The sequence below is a fragment of the Glandiceps talaboti genome, chromosome 16 (genome assembly GCF_964340395.1).
Source record: "Glandiceps talaboti chromosome 16, keGlaTala1.1, whole genome shotgun sequence".
Lineage (NCBI taxonomy): Eukaryota > Metazoa > Hemichordata > Enteropneusta > Spengelidae > Glandiceps > Glandiceps talaboti.
Window position 1 is genome coordinate 3,998,881 of NC_135564.1, and position 18,980 is coordinate 4,017,860.

General features: G+C 36.4%; 3 protein-coding genes across 3 annotated transcripts; all 3 read left to right on the forward strand.

The window, feature by feature from the left end:
* The first annotated feature begins 5,117 nt into the window (after positions 1-5,117).
* Positions 5,118-6,026, forward strand: LOC144447687 (uncharacterized). The gene has a single exon (XM_078137765.1). The coding sequence runs from the start codon at positions 5,118-5,120 to the stop codon at positions 6,024-6,026; it is 909 nt and encodes a 302-aa protein (XP_077993891.1).
* A 1,849-nt stretch (positions 6,027-7,875) lies between these two features.
* On the forward strand, positions 7,876-14,012 carry LOC144447688 (mitochondrial amidoxime-reducing component 1-like). Its single transcript, XM_078137766.1, has 7 exons — positions 7,876-8,117; positions 9,184-9,375; positions 10,557-10,728; positions 11,519-11,659; positions 12,551-12,612; positions 13,159-13,233; positions 13,889-14,012. The coding sequence occupies exons 1-7, from the start codon at positions 7,876-7,878 to the stop codon at positions 14,010-14,012; spliced, it is 1,008 nt and encodes a 335-aa protein (XP_077993892.1).
* A 668-nt stretch (positions 14,013-14,680) lies between these two features.
* Positions 14,681-18,777, forward strand: LOC144447689 (mitochondrial amidoxime-reducing component 1-like). Its single transcript, XM_078137767.1, has 7 exons — positions 14,681-14,916; positions 15,613-15,804; positions 16,248-16,419; positions 17,032-17,172; positions 17,844-17,905; positions 18,417-18,491; positions 18,654-18,777. Exons 1-7 carry the CDS (start codon positions 14,681-14,683, stop codon positions 18,775-18,777), a joined length of 1,002 nt encoding a protein of 333 aa, XP_077993893.1.
* The last annotated feature ends 203 nt before the right edge of the window (positions 18,778-18,980 follow it).

An 18,980-nucleotide genomic window follows, 5' to 3' on the forward strand; every position in this document is an offset into this window, starting at 1 on the left:
TGGGAGGTTCATTTTATCAGTAGTTCCAGAGTAGGTATTACAATAACCACAGATAATCCCATAGGCCTTTGCGTCTGAGCATGCTCAGTCTGGATTGCAAGTTCTCTATTGGAGATAAAAATCAAATATGCTTGGCATCTTTGGTATATTTAGATGTTATTCTCCAATATTTTTCTTCGTTCAGCCAAGGAAAATACGAGTGACCTAAGGGGTCTTTATCACTATGAGTCGATAGACGAGTATTTTCCAGCTGAAGGAAGAAAAATATTGAAGCCGGCTGGCAGGCTAGCAGTGCACATATTATCTTTAAGAAAAATGAATCTGCAATTATAAATGACTTTCATACTAGAACATCGTATATTCGACAGCAAATCATTGTCTTCTATACTACAGTTTTGAAGTAGTTGACATATTTGGAGATTTCTTAAAAACACTGTAATGAATGAGATTGAGGGGTTTTAAGCCTGGATATTTCTTGAATACTTTCTGCATTGCTGTGTTATCATCTTCAGTTGCTATGCTTACTGCCTTGTAGCCATAATCCAGGAGACGTGACATGAATTCCGCTTGTCGTATTTGTGCAAACTTCTTATTTCTATACTCTGGATGAGTATAGCCATAACCAGGTTCGCCATGTTGCATAAGAACTGACCATGCCACAGGTTCACCTTGGTTAGGTGGGTATATGGCAATCGGTGGAAATTCTTCAATCATTTTCCTCACAAATTGAGCAGTGGCTGGTGTACTGTAAATTGTCTTAGATGTGACAAGATTTGCATGCTCAGGTCTTAGTGGTGCCATTGTAAAACCCTTTGGGAGAGATTGTGCATCCTTCTTCATACTCTCAATCGTAGCTTTGTTCAACTTTCTCACATACAGTCGAAACGTGTAGTTGAATTCAATCTGATATCCCTGTTTGTTCATGTACTGTGTAACGGTTTTCAAAAAATTGTCGTCCAAACACACGAAGGTGATCGTGTCACTTTGACTGAAACCATCAAGTGGATAAATATTTGGGGGGGGGGGGGTAATTTTGGTAATTTTGAGCGTTTTCGCTCATATTTTGAATTCAGCAATACCAGTGACGTAACACTCATTTTCATGACGTAGAATGAGCAGAGTATATATTCCATTAGTCCTGCTTGCATACGGAGTACAGACTCGTGCACCGTCATGTAAACAGGACTAATATTCCATATATAGTAGTTTGTTCTAAATGGCTTGTGCATGGTATATATACCATTCATTTTAAATTGCTCATCTTCAGAAAGATATTCAAAATTGCCTTTTGTCAAAACAGCCCATAACTTTGGCTGTCAATGATGTTTTTTTTTTAATTCTTCGTAAAAACCTAATAACGTCATTATTTTGCATGCATGATGACTATCCTTGAATAATATATTAGCTCACAAGTGACTGTGGCGGAAACAGGTTAAAGAGTGGCCCGACCCTATATACACTGATATATATAGTTCAAAGATCTCGACTGTGTGCGCAGCCATTACTGTATACTTTACTGTGTGACCACAGGGTGCTCAGGCTTAGTGAAGTTTACGAAAACACACAACACAACACAACACAACACAACACAACACAACACAACACAAATAAACAACAACAACAACAACAACAACAACAACAACATACAAACAAACATGAACGACATGGTAATTACGAATCAATGTCAACAACGTTTCTATGCAACAAGAGAATTACAATATGTTTTCCTATACTGTACAATTATTGTGACCATTTCAAATATAGGAAAACATATAGTAATTCTTGTTGCATAGAAATATTGTCGATACTGACGTTATTATTCAGTTGTTGATGTTTGTCAGTATTTATTTATTTATTTATTTATTTATTTATTCATTGTTTGTTTGTTTGTTTGTTTGTTTGTTTGTTTGTGTATTTGTTTTCATAAACACAACTAACTATTAAAGCCGACGCCCTATGGTCTGACCTATGTTCATAGTCCAATGGTCATTCGTTCTCGACTGTGTTTGCAGCCATTGACATCACCTTCCCGTAAGCTTTAAGCTATGGAAATATCTCAAGATCCAAAAGCCTTGGAACTTCTCCTGCATCATCTTGAAGACAGACAACCAGAGTCCCTGCCTATGTACAATCTTGTAAGACATGTCAGAGAGCGAAAATTGGAGAAAGCACAGATATTTGTTGACGACAGAAATATCAAGAATTGCACTACTGTATTGTGCTTGGGTATAACTGGGAGTTTAGAGCCAGGAAGTGATCACAGCGGGTGGTACCTGTACAGCGAAGATGAAGACAGCCTAGTGTCTACGTTAAATACAGTCAAGCTTACAGAGCGTAGCCTGGATGGTTTCAGTCAAAATGACACGATCACCTTCGTGTGTTTGGACGACAAATTTCTGAAAACCGTTACACAGTACATGAACAAACATGGATATCAGATTGAATTCAACCACACGTTTCGACTGTACGTGAGAAAGTTGAACAAAGCTACGATTGAGAGTATGAAGAAGGATGCACAATCTCTCCCAAAGGGTTTTACAATGGCGCCACTGAAACCTGAGCATGCAAATCTTGTCGCATCTAATTCCATTTACAGCACATCATCCACTGCTCCATTTGTGAGGCAAATGATTGAAGAATTTCCATCGATTGCCATATACCCACCTAACCAAGGTGAACCTGTGGCATGGTCTGTTCTTATGCAACATGGCGAACCTGGTTTTGGTTATACCCATCCAGAGTATAGAAATAAGAAGTTTGCACAAATACGACAAGCGGAATTGATGTCACGTCTCCTGGATTATGGCTACAAGGCAGTAAGCATGGCAACTGAAGATGATAACACAGCAATGCAGAAAGTATTCAAGAAATATCCAGGTTTACAACCCCTCAATCTGATTCATTACAGTGTTTTTAAGAAATCTCCAAATATGTCAACTACTTCAAAACTGTAGTATAGAAGACAGGGATTTGCTGTCGAATATATGATGTTCCAGTATTAAGGTTATTTACTGATAATTGCAGATTCATAATTTTTCTTAAAGATAACATGTACGCAGTTAGCCAGCTAACCATCCATCCATCCATCCATCCATCCATCCATCCATCCATCCATCCAGACAGACAGACAGACAGATAGACAGACAGACAGACAGACGGACGGACGGACGGCCAGACATACATACATACATACATACATACATACATACATACATACATACATACATACATACATACATACATACATACATACATACATACACACACACACACACACATACATACATACATACATACATACATACATACATACATACAGACAGATAGACAGACAGACAGACAGACAGACAGACAGACAGGCATACAGAACGACAGACACACAACCATCGAGCTATCCATCCATCCATCCATCCATCCATCCATCCATCCATCCATCCATCCATCCATCCATCCATCCATCCATCCATCCATCCAGACAGACAGACAGACAGACAGACAATGCAATAACAAAGCAGTCTATATAATTGGAATACATTATATGTATTCCAATTGTGCTGTACATCGCCTACAATCCGTGACTTCGACATGTGAAATATGCAGGCATATTAAAGCTTACATGTCTATCTAATTATATGTACGTACATATCTAGACGTAGTTAGATTGCCGACTTGCAACCTTTGAAGAGGCCTAACATGAAGTTGCATATGCAAATTCGGTCGTGTATGTAACTATAGTCTGGATGTCAACATGGTATCGAATACTCTCTAGCTGTAAAGAGAGATCTGAAGATTCGATGAAGGCCAACTCTATAGACTAGCGACTATATTGGTGGCAGCGTTGATCCCAGTAGCTTGGAGTATTATTGTAATGCATTATATCGTATATCAGATTAAAGTTGACCATTGGTCAAAGCTATGTATAACTCATTGATTGGGTTGGGGAGTTGGGGGTTGGGGGTTGGGGGGTTGGGGATGTAACCATTTCAGTTCTCACCCTACAAAAACGATTCTATGAAATCTGTTTGTTACCCCTAAATGCAAATATTTCTAAAAAAAAATGTAGTGAAATCGAAGAATTTTTACTAAAATACTGTGCATGGCACTAGATACATTAAAGTATCAATAAAAACTTTTTTTTTTCTCACTACACACTGGCTTACGTTGCATACTGATTGCACTGTCTGAAACAATTACCAATTTTAGCCAATTAAGTTGGAAGGGGTTGGGGGGGGGGGGCATCTGAGGCCTACTAATGATTTTTTAAAAAAAAAATCCTACACTGAACTATTGATTTCGTCCCTTATAATAAGTAATTGACAGGTGGAAATGTTCGCCGTTGGTGGCACTATTTTTATCATCCTCAGTCATACGTCCATATTCATCTATCTATATTAGATGACTAGCAGGAATGATGTAATGTCCCTTGATCCTGACAGTAACCGGTAGTGATATCATTGGAAAGTTATTTATACAACAGAAATAATCATTGCTACAATAAATGATGAAATGTCCTGGTATTTATAGTGCCTCGACATGGGGACGCTGCAATTCCTAAATTTTAAAGACTGAAATGGCATGGTAAAATATTAAGATATCACCACATTAACAAGGAAGATACGAATAGCTAGTTAGAGATCATTGCAAGGCCAACTTTACATACTATTAAAATCAGAGCATGTGATCTAGGCTGTGTAGGACGCCCTCACACATCGGCCTGATAGAGTGATATGAACACCATTTACCCTGGTGTTCTCAATAATACATGTACCTGGTGTTGTAAAAGTGAAGCGTAGTCCTTCTTGCAGACGGTACACGACACGGCCACGGTTTCGCTCAACACCAAGGAAGGGAAGACTATAATCATGCAACGCAACGTTGACGTTAGTGGGCGTGACCCCTCTGACCCGTTCATATAGTTCAAAGGTTATAGTAGTCTCGACTGTTTCAGCGATTGCCACGTGCGATTGCTCGCACAGTCACTACCGCGTACCGCCCACTTTCGAGCTTTCCAAGGCCATTTAGAATTAGTGGGCGTGACCCGTCTGTCCCGTTAATAGTTCAAAGGTTATTCTAGTTCTCCATCGTGTTTGTAGCCATTACCCACCCATTTTCCTGTAATGGAAATATCTCAAGATCCAAAAGCCTTGGAACTTCTCCTGCATCATCTTGAAGACAGACAACCTGAGTCCCTACCTATGTACAATCTTGTAAGACATGTCAGAGATCGGAAATTGGAGAAAGCACAGGTATTTGTTGACGACAGAAATATCAAGAATTGCACTACTGTATTGTGCCTGGGTCTAAATGTGAGTTTAGGGACAGGAAGTGATGACAGTGGGTGGTACCTGTACAGCGAAGATGAAGACAGCCTAGTGTCCATGTTAAACACTGTGAAGCTTACTGAGCGTAGCCTGGGTGGTTTCAGTCAAAGCGACATGGTTACCTTCTTATGTTTGGACGATAAGTTTCTGAAAACCGTCACCCAGTACATGAACAAACAGGGATATCAGATTGAACTCAACTACACATTTCGACTGTATGTGAGAAAGTTGGACAAAGCTACGATTGAGAGTATGAAGAAGGATGCACAATCTCTCCCAAAGGGTTTTACAATGGCGCCACTAAGACCTGAGCATGCAAATCTTGTCACATCTAAGACAATTTACAGTACACCATCCACTGCTCAATTTGTGAGGAAAATGATTGAAGAATTTCCATCTATTGCCATATACCCACCCAACCAAGGTGAACCTGTGGCATGGTCAGTTCTTATGCAACATGGCGAACCTGGTTATGGCTATACTCATCCAGAGTATAGAAATAAGAAGTTTGCACAAATACGACAAGCGGAATTGATGTCACGTCTCCTGGATTATGGCTACAAAGCAGTGTGCATAGCAACTGAAGATGATAACACAGCAATGCAGAAAGTATTCAAGAAATATCCAGGCTTACAACCCCTCAATCTGATTCATTACAGTGTTTTTAAGAAATCTCCAAATATGTCAACTACTTCAAAACTGTAGTTCAGAATCACGCCATGCTATCGAGCTATCCTGTTTGTGTATACATCACTGATTGTGAGTCCGAAAGCTGTCGTCTTCTCAGCCTGTGCTGCAATCCTATATCAAGTGGATATTACGATTTGAAATATTCCCATAAGGTGATTGGTCGCAGTGAGGAGTGATTGCATATGTTAGACTATTTGACTATTCAAATGAAGTCATTATGTAAATGAACCGTTTAAATGAACACAGTATGCAACACACTAATTTATATGTAATTGTGTATCTTTAAACATTTTGAATCAGTTTGAATAGGTACTAATACTTGCATGCTGAGAAACAGTCGCAATCAATGCCATATTAGACTGTAAGATACGTCGTGCCGTTCTGCCCTCACCGGCCTCTTCTCACCCGCGAGATAGGGGGCTGACCGATGTTTGAGGGCGCCCGGTCATGTCGTACCTTACAGACTAACGCCGTATAGACTATAGTATTATTTCTTTTCAAACAAAATGCCTCCATTAAAATGCCAACCAAAAAATCACTGTCAGAAAGTTACCAACACTGGTATAAACAGACAAAATTAATAATACATTTTAAAACGCACTGGATCGTTTAGAAAACAGTAACACTGTCCATTACTTTGGTTAACTTTTTAAATACGCTGTCTTCATTCCTTGCTCTATTTTACATGTGAAAAAAATGACGAATTATCATTGTATTAAGTATGATTATAAAATTGATTTATGACCAAACAAGTCATCTTGTAGTGAGGATAGTGTAATAAAGGTACCCCAATTTCCTCTATTTTCTCAAAAATAACCATTTATAAAGAAGATAATGATGTGCAGTTATCTATATCTATATACTCAAGAAAGACTGCCACGTGTTGTACCCCTAGTAGCTCTGTAAGTACCTGAATACTGTAATACATTGTAATATATTGGTTTTGAATTAATGGAATGTTATCCATATATTAAGTACCGATAAATTTTGTGTCATGTACCTTTTGAATTAAATGTTGTATTTCTTCTGTATAATTCTACTTTCCAACAGTATGAGTGGATTATAAATGAAGATTGATTGATTGATTGATTGATTGATTGCTTGATTGATTGATTGATTGATTGATTGATTGCTTGATTGGTTGGTTGGTTGGTTGGTTGATTGATTGATTGATTAATTGATTGATTTGTTGGTTTATTAATTTATTTATTTATTTATTGATCGGTCGATCGATCGATCCGTCGGTTGGTTGCTGTGACGCACATTGTGACGGCACATCGGATTTTCTTGTTGGGTTACGCCATGCATGATATGACACAATGACTTTGCAGCCCTGCTAGCTATGCTATCCCTTAGTAGGCGAACACAGCTACACTGTGTGGCGTGGTCCGGGCGTCTTCTTTCGCAGTGAGTGAACCTGCGTGATCACAGAAACAAGTGTAATTTTACCCCTTTCATTTATAGTTGGCTGACGTCAATATTAACGATATTATCGACATTTCATTGTATTCTGATATAAATATTCTGAGACATAACTCGGGAAACAAATGCCTGTGGTTCAGCCTAGTTCTTCTTTTAATTCCTGCCCTGCTGTGTAATCTTATGTAACAAATTGATTGCGCATAATAACTGGTATTTCCGAACAGAACGGTGTAACAACTGTCCTTATGAAGTTCTATGGAGAAACCAATGGACAGTTTATAGAGAGCCCATAGTTATCACAGGTCAGTTCAGTATAGGTACGATTACATATAACATCTTGGGACACCTCCCTACATCACATATCAAGATATCAATTTGACTAGGATTAAAAGTTAACCATTTACTAATCGACACAGTCCGTGAATGCCGTGAGAGAGACGACATGTTAGATGTAGGAGTTCATCGGCCTCTCCTAATAGGAGGTTTAGCTGTATTTGCAACTGCCACTGGTATCCTCCTCTATAGACGTAGAAGACAGAGAAATCCAGAGATGCAGTTCAAAGCTGTTGGAACTTTGGAGAAAATAATGTTATATCCAGTTAAATCGTGCGGTGGTATGTCGCTAACACAAGGTCGTTGCATAATTCAAGGTCTACAGCACGAAGCTCAAGCTGTGAAGGACAGGTAGGTGAAATTGAAGTTTTATATATTACATGTAATTTACTGAAGTATGTGTTCCTTTATCTCTGCATGTAAATGCGAAATCAAACGTTACATATAAATGACCGGTCAATGACCCGGGGATCACGAAATCAAACTCTATATATGTGCTAGGGATCATAACTGTTAATATTGCCAGTCTGGGTCTGGATCGGGATGATTAAGTGACACCGCCTCCTTAGGAGTATCACGCCAATGGGGGTCATGGGTTAAGACATGAATATTACTGATTTAAGTGATCTCTAAGTCTTATCTTGAATGAATATGTCGAAGGCGATTCGATGACAGAAGAGGGTAGTGCATTCCAGTCAACGATTGTTCTGGTGAAAAATGAGTTGTCACTAAAAGTCACACACGTCAAAATTGTGTCAACAAATATTATTGACCAAATGTAATAAATCGCAATGTTGCAAGACGTGTCAAAATACTTAGTGGAGTATGGCCTTCGACCTAGCCTTAAAGATTCAGTTGTTGTTACGACTGAACCTTTCGAATTCAGACCACAAGGAGCCCAGGAACAAGCAAGCAAGCAAGCAAGCAAACAAACAAACAAACAAACAAACAAACAAACAAACAAACAAACAAACAAACAAACAAACAAACAAACAAACAAACAAATATGCATGGATAAATGGAATATCATACATACATACATACATACATACATACATACATACATACATACGTACGTACGTACGTACGTGTACGCGCGTGCGTGTGTGCTTGCACGCATGCATGCATGCATGCATACATACATACATACATACATGCATGCATACATACATACATACATACATACATACATACATACATACATACATACATACATACATACATACAGACAGACAGACAGACAGACAGACAGACAGACATGAAACAAATACAGGTTATGACAAATACTTTTTTTTTCAAACTATCACATCACATATAAACTTTTTTTCAAACATTAAATTTGGCCACAAAATATATACTTATCCTTAAAGCACTGATTAATCGAATGATATGTGTGAATGTTTTTAACTATCATTAGACATTGGATGATTATTGACGAGGAAAATAGATTTATTTCAATCCGACATGAGTCGAAGATGGTTTTAATCTCAACAAGTTTATCGAATGACAACAAGTATTTATTACTAGATGCACCGGGAATGTCTACATTGCAAGTTGCCATCGATACGAACGAAGTACCAACACTAGAACAAAAAGTAATTGATACAAGGTGAGATAGAAATAATGACGGTGGTGGTGGTGATGATGTTGTTGTTGTTGTTGTTGTTGTTGTTGTTGTTGTTGTTGTTGTTGTTGATGATGTCGTCGTCGATGCGGTAAACGTTCATCACGCCATCAACGGTTTCGTAGCAATAGGTATCGACTTGAAGAAAAAAACGACGACGACGACGACGACGATGGTAATGATGATGATGATGATGATGATGATGATGATGATGTTTTAATGAGCGCAAAGAATGGGAGAAAAAGCAAAGCATAAGAGAAAGCAATATATATATATATATATATATATATATATATATATATATATATATATATATATATATATATATATGTATATATATATATACATTGTATATATATATATATATATATATATATATATATATATATATATATATATATATATATATATATATATATATATGTATATATAATTATAAACGAAATCATATACAGTGACATTTATTGTGTATGTCAAATGCGTTCAATAAATCTCGATATCTTGTAGGCAATCCTGTCATATAAAAATCACATTTTTTGTATGACTGGCTGTAGCCCTTTAGCGAAATAAATTATTATTATTATCATTATTATAGTCTCGATGTCAATGATAATGTAATCAGACATATATATGAACAAAGACTAGAAAATGAATCGTTTACTCAGAAAATGAACCGTTTACTCAGAAAATGAATCGTTTTCTCAGAAAATGAACCGTTTACTCAGAAAATGAACCGTTTTCTCAGAAAATGAACCGTTTTACTCAGAAAATGAATCGTTTACGCAGAAAATGATGACTATCACGATCATGAAACGTGTTCTTAAAAAACTATACCTGGGTAGGTCTATATAGGTACGGCACTGTTTAGATTTTGAAGCCATTTTTTTAACGTTCATATATTATGTGATTGTCTCTTCACTTTTCCAAGAAGATGTCGGGAAAAAAATTGACTGTGAGATGAAATGGCAATAATTGTCATTTATAAGTCTGATGGTTGAGGCTCTAATCAGAGTACACTTAGACTTTCATTCATATACTTTTGAAAAATGTTCTACCTGGTCAAAGGTTATCGATTGATAATGTATGTTTCTTCTACATGGTACCTGCATGGTTACCTGGCAAATAAACACAAACCTACAAATACACGTCGTGTATGACGACAACAGAATGTACACCGATAATACAACTGGTAAATACTGTGGAAAAGAGGCCGCTGATTGGGTAAGCACGTTTCTCAACAGACCCGGATGTAAACTTATCTATGCAGACTCTGACTTGACCCTTAGAGACGCTCATACGAAAACCAGAGCCGTAAAAATTGCCAAAAAGGGCGACCTAGTAAGTATTGACAAACAATATTGATATACTGCTATATGTTGACGTAATGTATGGTTTCCCTTCATTTCATGTCAAGTCACGTGGTTCATTGTGCCATATTCAAAATGCTTTTTTTTTTATCTCTAAGATAAATATAGGTTTCACGTAATCTGGTGAAAAATATGTCTAACACTGGCTACTATTCTATCACGACATTGCTTACAGACTCAACCTTCCGTTCAATAACTTTTTGTTTTCATTGAAACTTTGCTAGAAACCATGAATATATCTTTGCTCTGCACATTAACAACACTAATGTCTAGACACACACACATCATTGTGCTTTTGTTGTATGTATGTATGTATGTATGTATGTATGTATGTATGTATGTATGTATGTATGTATGTATGTAATATGTATGTATGTATGTATGTATGTATGTATGTATGTGTGTATGTATGTATGTATGTATGTATGTATGTATGTATGTATGTAATATGTATGTATGTATGTATGTATGTATGTATGTATGTGTGTATGTATGTATGTATGTATGTATGTATGTATGTATGTATGTATGTATGTATGTATGTATGTATGTATGTAATATGTATGTATGTATGTATGTATGTATGTATGTATGTATGTATGTATGTGTGTGTGTATGTATGTATGTATGTATGTATGTATGTATGTATGTATGTATGTATGTATGTATGTATGTATGTATGTATGTATGTATGTATGTATGTATGTATGCATTTGATTTATCCATAATAATATATGTATATTATTTTATAATGTTATCAGATGGCCTATCAAGATGATTCTGCATTCAATATATTAAGTACTGCATCTTTGGAAGATTTGAATTCAAAGTTAGATGTACCAGTATCGTACATAAACTTCCGACCAAACTTTGTGGTTTCAGGATGTGAGGCATTTGCTGAGGTAATGATGACATTTACGTTGACTATATGAATTTAATTTGTGTTAGTTTTCATCATTTCATAAATGAATTCTGTTTTTCTTCTTGATCTTGTAACATTCTGTTACATCTCTCCTTCGCTTTCATCTATTGTAATCTGTTATTCTGTTGACTTGATGTACATGTAAGCGATCTTTATTTCGTCATGACGGGCGAATAGTTGCAATGCCCAGCTTGGAATCTACAGGTGGTTGAAGGTTCGAGTCTCATTGCTACGGTTTCTGAATTGTTAAAGGGGCACAAGCTGAGTTTATATGTTTTAGGATGTACTTTGTTACATATTCAAAGGTACCCATAGTATTCTACTTTCTGATATATACTTATCACGAGCAAATGGGTGAACTCAAACCTGGTATTAAGATATAACACATAAATTAAATGATCCGATGACACAATTGATTATAGTATCAAAAATGTACAGGAACTCCCTACTGTGTAATCCACTGTTCTAACAATACCAGAATACAAATTGTGATGTCATAGAAGGCATGCATTGACATTTAACATTGCTACTAGAATACTGTTATCGAAGTATTTTGTGAGGATTTTCACATCTAAATGAAAAAGTTTATTAAACTCAAGTTGAAGTCCTTGGACAAGATTTTCACCACGATTGTATCTCAATCAACCTAGCTGTATAAATGGGGACTTGTTAGGACATAGAATGCCTAATCCCATTTGCTTACATAGGCTGTAGTAATGGGTTGAATGCTCCCTGGAGTTGAAGTAGAAAAATGAGATTGTGCTATTTTAGGTCCGTGCAAATGGCAATAATTGTAAAACGTTTTAAGCACAATGTTGCATCCCCTATGACGTAATATATTGGTTACCAATTTCTCAAAATATGTTGACAGGATAGCTGGAAACTTATCAAGATCGGAGACGTTGTTTTACGTTATGTGAAATGTGATCAAAGGTATGGTTTGTAAGCTTTAGATTGATTTGCCTGAGGGTCGAGATCAATAGTTCAATTTAATAAATCATTTTAGCTTGGGGGTGGGGGAGGGAGGTTGAGCCATTTTAGTTCTCATCCTATAAAAAACGATTTTACTTTTAATGGATATGTTGTGTACCCCATACTACAAATATTTCTGAAAATGTCGTTAAATTAAGAAATTTTGTATGGAGTACAAAAACTACACATTTGATTTCATCATAGTATCTATATATATGGGGGTATAATGCCCTCTACGTGAATTCAATATTTTGAATAGTTATTTACCATTCCCATATATATGTTAATATGCAAATGACACAAGTCAAGATCATAATATAGATATACAGGAGAAGCCCATTAAAAACCTTCACACTTTTAATACTACATTTAGTAGTACACCCGCTATAATATACCCTTTACGATACTGAGGAGACGTCAGCGAAAATTTGGAATTTGCTTCCAAAATTTATTTTGATTCATTTGAGACGGCTGTTTAATATTTGCAATCATTGGTTTATGTTCTAGATGTAAGCTGACAGTCGTGGATCCTGAAACTGGTAAAATTTCTGATAAGAATGAACCCCTTACAACACTTAGAAAGTGAGTTTCATCAGAACATTAAATTCACACTTACAACTTGTAATCAATCTCATTAAAATCCGATGTAGATGTCGGCTAATCGTTCATTGTTATTTTACCTCGGTACTTTTGTTTGAATCGACCTTTGTGATACATATTTACGTTTTCGTCTTGATGAACGTGGTAAAATAACAATGAACGATTATCCGACATCTACATCGGATTTTAATCAGATTGAACTTGCAATATTCCCTATAAGTCACGATGTACAGCATTATACCATATACATACACAAGCCAATTTATTGTCTTTGAACAGAAAATATGGATTATATACTCTGGTCGTTATACGTCACGACACCCGTATCTACGTCACAGATTCTGAGGTGCTTGAAATATGGATCACAAAGTTCCAAATGCCATTATTTAATAAATTATGCTTGAGGTGGCATATTATTCCCTAATATTTTTCTTCATTCAACCGGAAAATACTCGTGCATTATTAAAGGGTTTGTCTATCGACTCGTAGTGACAAGGCCCCTTAGGTACATGTATTCAGGATAGTTCCCAAGTTATAAAAACTGAAAGGATATAGAGTAAGATTGAATATTTGCATCAAACAAAACTATTCTTGTAAATAGAGTATGTAAATGCTTTTCTTGTTTCATTTATACAAGGTACAGAATGTGTAAGCCGGAAGATCGACTGCTGTACAAGGAAGCACCATTGCTGGGTGTTCATTTAGCATTGGATGTAGAAGGCACAGTGAAAGTCGGTGATATTGTATATGCATCGTTCTAGAACAGGCGTCCCTTTCTTTGTATTTGTACCTTTCGTAAACTAAATCCTCTGTCAATGATTACGTGTTCGAAATAAATTTTGCTTTATTCAGAAGTCTTATGTAACCATTAGAATACATTATAGCATGGAGTTTATACGACAGAACATTATCTACATTCATAGCTACATCTATGTGAATGCCTATGTGCTCCATGCTGTTCATGTTAGTAGTAATGGAAGTAATGAAAAGCTAATATGTAGAGGGTATTTTCTGCTGTAACGATCCAAGTTTCAGCTGCTTGACTAACACACATGTACACAGCCCCTCTGTTGTGATAGAGGGGATGTGACTAACAATACACTCCTAGCAATACTCTCATCCTCGGTTCCAAACGGCATGTAAAAGATGGGTTATTTGCATGAGGTCAAAGTTCATATTGGTGAAAGTCCTTTGTAAATTACATGTATAAATTATTCACACATACCACACATAGGCACAGAGAAAGCTTCATGCAAATAAGCCAAATTAATTCAACATGTCGGCCTAAACCCCAGAGGCAGAGGACTGTAAGAGAGTTGCTAGTTGGTAACCTCCGTTCAGTAAGGTCATACGTGACTCTTCCGTACATATATTAGTCACATCGACTCACTGTACATGCCCACATGACATACTCCGTGAGAGAGACGACATGTTAGATGTAGGAGTTCATCGACCTCTCCTAATAGGAGGTTTAGCTGTATTTGCAACTGCCACTGGTATCCTCCTCTATAGACGTAGAAGACAGAGAAATCCAGAGATGCAGTTCAAAGCTGTTGGAACTTTGGACAAAATAATGTTATATCCAGTTAAATCGTGCGGTGGTATGTCGCTAACGCAATGTCACTGCATAACTCAAGGTCTGCAGTACGAAGCTTTGAAGGATAGGTAGGTATGGTGATACATAATTTTAGTTGGTGAGGCATATACTCTCCTGACTCGTCTAGATTTACTAGTAATAGTGTATGATTGAACTAAAAACAACAAATATAAAACACCCACCTGTACATTACAATAAACTGACGTAGGGCGACATATATATTGTGTGTTGTCACCAGTAGAGTAAAGGTTGAAAATAATGTATATCATTAACCAAAAGTTTAAAGTCCTGTTCATTCTATTTACTGAATCAAACTGTCATCTTGTTTTTAGTTCAGAATAGCGTGAATGACGTCGCCAGCACGGTACAAGTCTTCTCGTCATATCTTCAGTCTAGCATTTCATGTCTTTGGTTCAATCTTATAGAAATATGAACATTGAAAATTAGAAATGTGTTGTGAACGACCCCCTGCATGTAATCTCCATAGTTCACTTTCGTACTTCATGACTGGTGAGATTTTATCATGAAAATTTAAAAAAAAAAATTAAACCTTATATTATCAAACCTTTGATGCTTTCTTCACTCGAAATTATACTATGGCTGCTTGCAATGCTAAGTGGGTTTGTAAACGGTTCCAGAAGCTGAAGTTGGACAACAAAACACCAAGTTGAAGGTACATGTAACAATAATGACACATAGAAACCGACAACTGAATGAAGTACTTAGAAAATCAAATGATAACACCGTTTTTTCTCTCTCACTAGACATTGGATGATTCTCAATGACGAAAATAGATTAATTTCAATACGACATGAATCGAAGATGGTTCTAATCTCAACAAGTTTATCGAATGACAACAATTATTTATTACTAGATGCACCGGGAATGTCTACATTGCAAGTTGCCATCGATACGAACGAAGTACCAACACTAGAACAAAAAGTAATTGATACAAGGTGAGATAGAAATAATGACGGTGGTGGTGAGGGTCTTTACCGTAAACACTAATGATAGTTGTTACATGTGAAATTTAAGTGTTACAATAAACCGTGTTTCCGACTAAACTAGGCCAAAGCCACCTAGACATATTACAATTACCAAAAGAAAATAGCAGGCAAAAAAAAGAACGAAGAGCTAGAAAGCTAACAAGTTATGACCCAGCGACTATACTAGTGGCCGTTGAAAACTCAAGTCGCATAGGCCAGTGAATTATTAGCATTAGCTTAGAACAAATGACATATCACCAGGTGAGAATAAGTTTTTGATGTTCTATCATCATAACGTGTATCGAATTATACCGAGCAATATGAATAGCGCCCTCTATTTTGAAAAAAAAATGTTTCAACGCCTAACATTAACAACGTACTAATGGAAACTATTTCTTGCATGGCGAGAGCAGGATGTATGGCGTGAGCACGACTGGTAAATACTGCGGAAAAGAGGCTGAAGATTGGTTAAGTACATATTTCAACAGACCCGGATGTAAACTTATCTATGCAGATTCTGACTTGACCCTCAGGGATGCCACTGGTATAAAGAGATCCGTAGAAATCGCCAAAAAGGGTGACTTGGTAAGTAATAAGAAGTGATTTCTATCAAATTTATCTTGTTACGAACGGACAAAGGAACACACGTACGTGTATATATGATATGTAACACTGTGACACGTGATGTATGATTCATTAATTCATTCAACCATTTATTCATTCATTCGTTCATCCATCCATCCATCCATCCATCCATCCATCCATCCATCCATCAGTCAGTCAATTCATCCGTCCATCCATCCATCCATCCATCCATTCATTAATCCGTAGTTAGCTAGTTCGCTTGTTCGTTCATTCATTCATTCATGTATCCACCCACCCACCCATCCGCACAAACACACACCCTTCCTCCATACATCCATCCATCCCTTCATCCATCCATCTATCCATCCATCCATCCATCCATCCATCCATCCATCCACCCCTTCATCCACCCCTTCATCCATCCATCCATCCATCCATCCATCCATCCATCCATCCATCCATCCATCCATCCATCCATCCATCCATCCATCCCTTCATCCATCCCTTCATCCATCCCTCCCTCCCTCCCTCCCTCCATCCATCCATCCATCCATCCATCCATCCATCCATCCATCCATTAATTTATGTATCTAACTATACTAATATTATCAGATGGCATATCAAGATGACGCTGCATTCAATATCTTAAACAACTCTTCTTTGGAAGATTTGAATTCAAAGCTGGATGTACCCGTATCGTACAAAAACTTCAGACCAAACTTTGTGGTTTCTGGATGTGAGGCATTCGCTGAGGTAATGATTAAATAATCCTATCCGTATGTTTCAACTGAATAGATAAGAAAAGTCTATGTCTTTCATATCAAACGAGCACGCGTTTTTCTTCTATATTTTATTCTGTATAACTCCTCCTGTAGAGAAATGGAGAGGATGTCCCAATACTACTAGTAAGCCAGGGCATTACTATTAAATTTGAGAAAGTATTGGCCACGGAGACCAACTGTTTCAAAATCAAAGTAGCTGGAATCACAAAACAATTTGTCAAATGAAAGCGTGCAGTTTGTTCCTGGGTTCTAAAAAAATCATAGTTTAAAAATGTAGTCGTTCACCGTCTTGTCGACACTTTACTATTTTCTCTATAGCGTAGATAGACCGAGAAAACAGAGTGTGTTTATTAGATGAGCTACTGTCTTCATATTACTATCACCGTCACTAACATTGTGTAAGCATGACAAGAAATAGGATGTTAGAAAGAATTAATAACTGGTAGTCACCATTTATACCTATGACGTAGTAGACAAAGAGAAAACACTATGTGTTAAGCAAATACTAAGAAGTCATTGACAGTCGTTGTTCCAATAGTGTATCTCACATCACATCACATGACGTTAATCATTAAGTTTGCAGTTTCATGTCTCACTTTCATTTGATTTGTTACCAATATATATTTCACTATATCCACACAGGATAATTGGAAATTTATCAAAATCGGAGATGTCGTCCTGCGATACGTAAAATGTGATGAAAGGTATGGTTTCGTTTTAAACTTTGGATGTATACATTTTAACTTTTTAAAAAGTAAAAAACAACAACCATAATTTGTTTTGAAATTTGGTGAAGATGTAATGGGAGGTGCGCGTTCAAAGATTGTACGAGTCCAGAGAGTGAAGTTGATCCAAATGTTTACACAGAAACGCATTATATATATATATATATATATATATATATATATATATATATATATATATATATATATATATATATATATATATATATATATATATATATATATATAAAATGAAAAAAATGTGATATGGCAACGGAAAATGCCATTTGTATTATTAGTTAGCATTCTTTACTTAATCAATAATCAAGGTGAAAAATCGACCTATAAACCATAAAAAGTAACAAGGAGTTCAAAAGGTGACAATGTGACAAGACTGAAATATCATTATGTGTGTCATTGTAGTGTGAATGGTACCTATGTAGAATTATAGTGAACCTATGTGTACTTTGATTCACTTTGGTTTATACTGCAGATGTAAGATGACACTCGTGGATCCTGAAACTGGTATTATTTCTGACAAGAATGAACCCCTTACAACTCTAAAAAAGTGAGTTTAATTATTTTTGTTATCAGTGTATATCGTTACCATGCGACCAGAGTATAAATAAAGACGTTAACAAATGTTGTATATTTCTCAATAATAACTTTAGAAGTATATAACAATTCTTGAAATCAGTTCAATGAATATTTTTCTATTTTATTTATTTAGGTACAGAATGTGTAAGCCTGAAGATCGACCGCTGTACAAAGAAGCACCATTGATGGGTATTCATGTAGCATTGGATGTGGAAGGCACAGTGAAAGTCGGTGACATAGTGTATGCGTCTGTCTAATGGGTATTTTATGACGCCTTGACGATTTTACGTTGATAAAGATCGAAGTTCGTGAGAAGATTGCCGAATTTTTTTTATCAAATTTGTGCTAGTGTCACAAACGTATATGAAAATAACTCGGTTCTGTATAAATTTAGGCATGAAAGTGAATAAAGAGAGTTCATTGACATACAACTAACTTGACGTTCCTTTGGTTTTTATGA

Bases quoted from the DNA above. Each gene is read 5' to 3' on its own strand.
- LOC144447689 (XM_078137767.1), top strand. From the start codon at position 14,681: ATGTTAGATGTAGGAGTTCATCGACCTCTCCTAATAGGAGGTTTAGCT. The intron at 16,420-17,031 runs GTAAGTAATAAG...TAATATTATCAG, and splicing joins TCGCCAAAAAGGGTGACTTG to ATGGCATATCAAGATGACGC. The intron at 18,492-18,653 runs GTGAGTTTAATT...TTATTTATTTAG, and splicing joins CCCCTTACAACTCTAAAAAA to GTACAGAATGTGTAAGCCTG.
- LOC144447687 (XM_078137765.1), top strand. From the start codon at position 5,118: ATGGAAATATCTCAAGATCCAAAAGCCTTGGAACTTCTCCTGCATCAT.
- LOC144447688 (XM_078137766.1), top strand. From the start codon at position 7,876: ATGTTAGATGTAGGAGTTCATCGGCCTCTCCTAATAGGAGGTTTAGCT. The intron at 8,118-9,183 runs GTAGGTGAAATT...AACTATCATTAG, and splicing joins GCTCAAGCTGTGAAGGACAG to ACATTGGATGATTATTGACG. The intron at 9,376-10,556 runs GTGAGATAGAAA...TGACGACAACAG, and splicing joins CAAAAAGTAATTGATACAAG to AATGTACACCGATAATACAA.